The following is an 8,194-nucleotide window of genomic DNA, read 5'->3' as shown; positions in this document are numbered from 1 at the left end:
TCGTACAGGACCTGGCGAAGGCGGACTTTCTGTGATTCCGAGCGCTGAGGGCCTCGCCGCACCGCCCAGACGGGGAGGGGAAGCCCGATTCTCCACCCACCTCGGGGTAGCTTCTCGTGTCTGTGAAACAGGACGAAGGGGAGTCCCTTCTGGTACTGCGCCTACGCGGAGAGCTCTCCGGTGGCGCTAGGGTGATGAGTGGAGGATTAGACGGAGCCATGTTATAGTTTGTGACCAAAAACAATTGGCAAACTTTGCCGATAACTGTTGAAAGTCGGTCAGGTACTGCGTCAAAAGGTTCTCAGATGAATTTTAAATGTTGGAAGTTAGAAAGTTGCAGGCTACACTGCTTTCCTTATCTTCTTGAACTCCTCCGTCGAGACTCAACATACCTTGACCTGCAATAGCTTCAGACTACGTTTACACAAGGGTCCTGAGCGAGTGGGGCCCGTCGACTTAAATGACAAGCTACCTGGGCACCTCATTAGCTGATGAACAGACCGAATCCTTCGGAGAATTGCAACAATTAAAACCCGGAGTCACACTGGAGCAACGTGTCTCCCCCGCTGATCCGTAGCTGTTATCAACCAACACAGTCTAACAAAAGAACGATCATCTTCCGTTTTAACTGTTCTTAATTTCTTTCCGGTTCTTTCCCTGGAAAAAGCAACCAGTCTTGTTGACTTGAATCTATCACGACTTCCCCTCCCCTGTTTTGTCACCCCATGAGGTAGCATATTGTTTCATGCACTGTTAACACAGTTAAGCGCTCCTTGTTAAGTACAGGTTGGAGACCTGCCAGTCACTGCCCGCCCATTCATGTTTACGTCAGTCAAACGCTCTTATGTATGGATGACGTACGTGAGGGCGGGTGTCCCGTCAAGCCGTTTATCATACCAGACCTAATTACCGGACCACCCCTGGATTGTGCGGTTAATATCCAACCGCCATCTCAGAGGTACTGGTAATGCATCCTTGGCAGTGAGCATGCTGTTCGAATGGTCGAGACCATCTACTCTTGCACCCACCTATGACAGAGCCAGCCTTTGTCACAAAACAGAGATATTTACATGCACATGCACTTTCAAACCCCCTTTGCTACTGTTAGTTTCGTGTTTGGACTCTGGCGAAAATGACGCATTTGCGGACGTTTCTCGCGTTCCACAATATTAGAGCAACAGCGCCCTCGGGTGTCAGGAAATACAGTAGTGTGGACAATTATGTACGTGATACAAAAAGTGCACTCAGAAAACCCAGACAAAAATCAGAGTTCAGAAATCACTTAAAATAAGATCCCCTTCTTAACCCCGAAAATCGAAATAAAAAGCAAGTGATTTGTTTGGACTGTGGAATAGGAAACCTCGTTGTCTTCAGTGCTACGAATCGGTGCACAAGGACCAAAAATGGGGCCAGTTGTGATTACGTGTATTAATCTTCCTTGTAAACAAAAACTCCATTTAGTTTTTTGATAAAACGACATATTTCAACCAAGTAACTAATTTGCAGCATCATTTATTTAATAAGCCGGCGGCATCTGAGAGATACAATTACGATATGGATGTGAAACGATGCTCTGCTGAAATTTGGTATTGATTGTGCTGATGCATTTTCTGACAAGGGTTTTAAACAGAAATGCAAATAAACGCTGGAAATCTACCTTGGAAGTTAGACGTCAGGAGTTGCCATCTTGTAAAGACTTTTTGTTCTGACCTTGTAAATTATTGTCTCGCCGCCAGTTCCTCGGTTCGTGGGCGCAGGTAGCCCGCGTGAGAGCACCAGCTTGTGTCCACCCGCGCTCACGAGGCAACATTATTTTCTCCTCGGCTAAAAGTCTGTCCAAACATAGAATTTTTACGGAGTCTATAAGCCGATACTCCCAGTCCTTGTGAAAAAAAATAAAAAGAAGAAAAAAGCGATTGCATTTCGACTAAGTGGTTGTATCCAAGCCAGCAACATGATTCAATTCGTCTCTAAGTTCTTGAAATTTCGACACTACAAATAAAAACTGTCGGTTCTTGTTCACCGTAGATAATATTTTTCCCTACGTTGGTCAAACTACTAGTCACTTGAACTTGTAAGGCAATACACTGATCAAATTACCTGCACCCCTTTACTGTTAAGGCATAAGTTAAAGTCTCAAATTATACTAAACTACAAAAGTACAACTTTTCATTGTCGAAACTGCCTTCTTTTCAGCTCCTTCACTTGGTATTAATTTTTGAATTACATGCACGCACGACTTTCTATATCTTTAATTTGTTGTGGGTGGAAATTTAAGCCAGTACGCAGAAATTTATTAAAAATAATACACAGGCACTGGAATCTATCCGTAAATATGGTCTGTCGCAAATCAGATATGGCATCGCTTTGAAAAAGTGCAAACAGAGGGTTTGCATGGCTGCCATGATGTAGGCTAATGTTTTTGTTCCACAGGGCATGCACAAGGGAGGTTTTTCTGTTGAAAACAAGAATTGCCCCGCAAGATGGCTACCATGCAAAGCCTCTGTACTCCTTTAAGTTTAAGCTAGACATGTAGTTCATTGTTCGGCTTTTGATCCGAAATGTCTTTCCACGGGATAGAATCCGTACTCCTTGTGCATCCATGGGGTGGGACTGTTCGGTGGGCAAACATCCCCCTTGGATGAGGCTTGGTAGAACTTGCACTGGGGGCAGTCCACGCTGTGAGACGGTATGACCATGGGGGCCAGCCTAGACGGACTGGCGTATACGAACACCGTGTGCGGCGAGAAATACTTGTTCTCTGGCCAGATGACATGAGGGACTGGCGGCTGGAGCGCCTGCATGGCCCGATCGAAGCGGTTCTTCTCTGACGCGTCCGAGAGCGGGCTGTCGTCCATATCCTCCCGCCAGCGGATTCCGAAGGGAGTGGCGCAAGTTGGGTCGTGCTTGGCCCGGCGGAGGACTATCTTCTGGAGTTCCTCGCAGACGCTGTCGGCGTCATTGGACACCACGGGGCTGGAGGTCCCGGCTGATCGTTCCCGGACGTCGCTCTCTGGGCTACCGGCGCATGGCTCCCGGAACAGAGGAGTAGCCACTTCGACGAAGCCGATCCTTCTGTTAGAAGGCTCATCATTCGGCTGACCAGATTGAGATTTGATGGTCATTAGTTTCGGTTGCCCCGTGTTTCCTTGTCCTGATGAATCAGGGGAGGACGCGTTAGTTCTGTGTCCATCTCTGTCCACCTTGGCCACTGTGACAGGTGTACTGCTAATCCGTCTGCATTTCAAAGACGAGTTCTGGCTTTTGGCGCCCGACGATTCTTTGCTGTGGTACCCAGACTCAGATCCATTGTATTTCGCCTCCTTGGCGAGGTAGGTAGCCCCACACGTGCAAGGCTTTGTCTCTCTGGCGTTGATCACGGGAAAATCTTGGCCTTGTACCCCTGCTCCTTCCCCAGTGCTCGCCGTCGGCCCTTGCTTCCCATGAGGCTTCCGTCCCTTCTGGAGTTTCAGCAGGACCTCGGTCCTGCTGTAGGTCTGCTTGCCCAGTCTGTGCTCAAACCCAGGCCTGGAGCCCTCCTCTTGTTTTATATTTGGCAGCTGAGTCTTGCTTTTCGGACTGCCGGTGTTGTTTGTGTTACCACCATTGTTGTTGTTGTTGGCCCCGAATGGAGGCCCGCCGATCCGGTAGAGGTCTGGGTCACAGCTCTTGGTTTCTTCCCGGTAGCCCATTTGAGTTGCCGCTCGGAGGTGCTCCGTAGCCGCCTGGGTCAGGCTGAACAGCTGCCGGGCATCGGAAGGCCTGCCCTGGGTGTGCGGCCGCCCCGCGTGCCCGGATAGGCGGGGGACATCGTGCCCGGTGGCGGTCGGTCGGAGGTACTGCGGGAGAACCCCAAGGGGTCTCTTCCAGCGGTAGGCCCGCATGGCCGGTGAGGGTGATGGCTCGTACTCTAAGCGGGCCGGCTCGGCAAACGGGTTAGTGGCGAGAAGTTTGACCGGCATAATAAACACGAAGCGCTCTCAGACACAGACGTTCATAGTCCACATCTTTCATCTGAAAAAAATAATAAATGAAATAAAATAGTCAAATAAAGGGAGAGGAAAGAAAAAAGCGAAATGTTTACGTTTGCGAGAATACCTTTGCTGTTCTTTTGGTACAACTTCACAAAGCTACATGCACATGGCCAATTCTATGTGATCAGAGACAAATAAATAAACCGAGACCAATGGAGGACAAATGGCCCATGTTGTTGAGTCCTGGACTTGCTCAGAGATTATTTTCGTTGCTCAGCAAATTTCAGTGCTGAACACCCCTAACATTGCTCTTGGTCCTCTGCCACGCCGGTTTGCGAGGTACCCCCCCCCCAAATGGTTATGATATAATCGAGTGGCTGTCGTTTTAATCCTCAACATAAATTTAACACCGTTACATGATATCTCTATCGAAGTACTCGCACTCGGTTACACAAAATGACCAGAATTTGGGTTCAAATCCCCCGTAAAAAAAACCGAGAAGTACATGTAAATCTGTCGGTAATCGTCGGTGTGCAATAATTTTTATACATGAGGCGAAGGACGAGAAAAAAACCTTCACAACAATGAATTACTTATACAAGTCGTGTTTAAAGTACCCAGATCCTGCGGTTCTGCTTGTACCAGTTTTTTTCCTGCCTAACTTGCTGTTGTCCATAACTCAAACCCTAATATTCGGTTGCTTGCAGAAAATTTCCGTTATAAGCCGGGAGATTAGACATGCCACCTGAAAGCGTCACCGAGCATTTATCTGACACGATCATAATGAGATTTTCTACAAGAGGAGCAAGATGGCTTTTAGTCCAATCGATCGGACCCACCTGAGATAAACAGCTACAAGCCGTGTACGGAGGCCACGGGGTAAATGGCTGGCATTTCTCCCAGGCGAATCGTCTCTCTACCGGGGTTGACTGATGATCGACGACCCCTCCTTGGCCAGGTCTGAGAGAAGGGTGTGCGCAATTCACCTTCAAACCTCACGTCACCATTCAGTAGTTCTGCTGGGTTCCTCTTGAATCATTCCCGGACTCGCACGGCAGGCAAGGGAAGAGGGGGGGGGGAGACGCAAGGCCGGCGTTGCCTTGGCGATCGGCACTCGGAGAGCAGCAGCTGCAAAACGCGCAGTGAGTTCTCGCCCACAAGTGGTCGGCCGGCAATTTTTGAAGTCTCGTCGAGATGTCGGCGTTCACAGGCAGACTATTCAACCCTAAAGGAATTCATTAATTATTACACCGTAATTCCGTAAAGGAAATTATTTTAAGAGTACCTGCTCCTCGTATCGTGAAAATGCCATAATCGCACACGATAAACTACCAGTGGATACAAGCCGGCCTAGTTTGGTCTTCACACAAAGCATGGTAATGTTGATCCTTCACAAAGCTGTTATCCCCACGCATTATGAATATGATCACAACAGCACCGATCTATGTCCAGTCACAATATCAGAGCACACTTTGTACTTGGTTGTCGTTCACACTCCCCGGCACGTACCCAAGCTGCTCAGATCGAAGCACGGTCCATGTTACCTGTTGTTGCTAACCGCGCGCGCAGTAAACTCCTCTGAATAGCCATGAATAGGCCTGGCCGTGTTCTCCCAATTTCCCCTCGGTGGGAAAAATAGAAAATCGATGAGGTAGGTTCTTGGCTCTCGGCCTCTCCCGGAGCGCTGCGTCCATTCACAGCCAGCGATCCCTCGCAGATGGTTACCAGCCACAAAAGGGATGCCGGTCTTTTATTTTCGTGACCGTGTGACAGAGGGTCGTGGGGGTTGTGTGTCCACTTGATCTGCAGCAGAGCAAGGACGGAGAAATATAGAGGGAGAGTGGCGCCTCCCTTCAGTGCGTGAAAGGATGCCGACGAAGAAAGGTGGAACAGAGAAGCGGTCTTTGTTGCCTGGGCGATCTTAAAATGTATGGGTGGCTTGGGTTCCCCGAAGCTTTCATTAACTTTTGAAGAAAGGGTGGTTGGCTATCAAATGGCCTGCGAGGAAAATTAACCGCCGTTTAGACAATGCCCGTGCAATGAAATCGCATCACGGACTCGCGCAGCAGTTTTTATGAATAGAGAAACACGCTAGCAAAATCAAAACGGTGAACAATCATTCCCCCATAAAATGCCCGTCTGGATTAAGGGATTTCCAAGCTCTTGCGCCGGATACACTGTTGTGAGAAAACAAAGCCCGCGGTCAGTGAAAAGAAGATACTTCAAACAGTCAACAACCTGTGGACAATCCTCCAGCGAGATGAGCGCACACTTGTTACCCAAATGCATATTGTACCACGCACGAGGCTAAGGTTATTCCTTAAAACTAGTGAATCGTACCAAGGGACCAGCAATTCAACCAAAGTCTCCCCCACCCATACATCGTGCAACCCATGATCCCACCTCTTGATCAAAATATTTATCGCCAACCACACAGCGCTCGAAACAAAACGTTACAACATTATACTACACCAAAAGAAACTTCAGAAAACACGCAAATCTGGATCAGACATCTTAAAACACTCCTTCTCGGTGCCGAATTCCATCAAAACGCTGGACGTTGTATCAGTTCACTGGTTGTCAGGAAATTAGCTGTGACATAAGAATCTTTTCTCCATTTTCTCTTAAACGTTTTCCTGGTGGGTATTTAAGCGATCGTTAAACGTATAATCCGAGGTTAAAACAACCCTCCACGACAACTAATGAGGGGCTTATTTTAGATCTCAGCGAGGACCTCGATCGATCAAAGACACCGCGCTGCACAACTGTAAAATTCCCCTTGACTCACGATTCTGGTCACGACCGCCCCACTGACGAAATTGGTGAGAGAGAAAGGCGCTGTTAATGTTGTCAGTGCCGTCGGTGTTTTCAGTTGTGCGCCTGGTGAGGAGTCTACGAACAACCTCACTCAAATATAGCTTTCAGAGAAATGTTTACCACCGTTTTTTGTCGTTCAACGAGCACATCGTAAATATGAGCGTGAACCTTGGTTTATTTGCATGCCGGCCACTAATGTGCCATTAAAACATCCATTTTTGTATCCCAGTGATGACACGAACTGACATTGTTTATTTCGTTGCTATGGCAACCAGATGACACAATGTTTCACATTGCACACCTCCTATTTGATTTGGACATTTGTGGCCGTTTAAGGAGATTTTTTGGTGGTGGAGGAACGTCTTGCAGTGCCTACACACAAGCCTTAAGTACCACAGTCGCAAGGTGGCATTCTAATATTAGTAATGCCTAACCATGCTGAAAACGGCCCTCCATTTTGATGACAAAGTCTTCTTCTAGCGTGTTCTTGCTTTTCGAGGGTATAGTTTGAATGGTGTCAAAGTCTGTTGTCGGCAGCCTCATCAATCATGTAAACGAGATATTAAAACGCTGTTACCGTGAGCTAGCTAGCAGACAGGTGTATATCGATATTCATAAATTAGCAAAAGCATGCTATTAAATATGAATGCACGCTGGACGCGAACGACTTGCAGGTGTTAGAAAGGCCCTCGTGAGCAGGCTTCTCGATGGCGTGTTATAGCACGCCCTGTAGTCAGGGAGCTAGGCTTGTAATGGTATCACATTGTTATCCGAGCTTCCATGTTGGTATTGTTACCCTGCGAAGAGTCCAACATCTCGGCAGTCTTGAGTATAGTTTTGTCGTCTTCTTTGTCGTCTGTGCACCCGATCCCGGTCTACAGTCTGCACGCTTCCATCCACAGTCATCCCGTTTGCAGAGCTGCTCGAGCAACAGGCCTAATTTGTGACATTAGAAAATATGAAACGTCTATGTATTTAGTTATTTATTTTATTTTACATCTTTTGACATTAAAAGAGTAAATCAAATGGACAAGGGCTGTCAAGGACAAACAAAAGTATAAAACTGTCATCTTTGCGATGTGTTTGTCCAGACCCATGTTCAAAAAAAAGTTATTTGTTTTCATCTATTTATTAAATACCCGACCAAGTAATACAGTAAAAGGACCTGGTTGTCTGTGCTTGTTTTCTTGCATTTGGGGATCAAATAGGCCTACTTCGAGAGGTGTAATAACGACTCACTCCGCTCATTTTGCGGGAACCATTCTTGGTCAAATTAAGGCTTGCAGTTGACAAAGTGTCATTCCGAATGGCATTTATCGTCCCCGAGTCAGTCCTTTGGTGTATTTTTTTTACTATATACCTACCGGAAAAGTGTGGTGTTTCCACAAAATTGAAGATAGCCA

General features: G+C 47.3%; 1 protein-coding gene across 1 annotated transcript; it reads right to left on the bottom strand.

The window, feature by feature from the left end:
- Nucleotides 1-1,496: 1,496 nt before the first annotated feature.
- On the bottom strand, nt 1,497-6,962 carry LOC110979669 (uncharacterized). Its single transcript, XM_022235679.2, has 2 exons — nt 4,814-6,962; nt 1,497-4,014 (listed from the first exon to the last, which is right to left on the bottom strand). Exon 2 carries the CDS (start codon nt 3,960-3,962, stop codon nt 2,538-2,540), a length of 1,425 nt encoding a protein of 474 aa, XP_022091371.2. The 5' UTR covers nt 3,963-4,014; nt 4,814-6,962; the 3' UTR covers nt 1,497-2,537.
- Between the last annotated feature and the right edge of the window lie 1,232 nt (nt 6,963-8,194).

Source organism: Acanthaster planci, linkage group LG07, assembly GCF_054643075.1.
Source record: "Acanthaster planci isolate LZ-2023a linkage group LG07, COTS_SCS, whole genome shotgun sequence".
NCBI classification, from domain to species: domain Eukaryota; kingdom Metazoa; phylum Echinodermata; class Asteroidea; order Valvatida; family Acanthasteridae; genus Acanthaster; species Acanthaster planci.
This window is presented reverse-complemented; position numbering and strand designations above follow the sequence as displayed.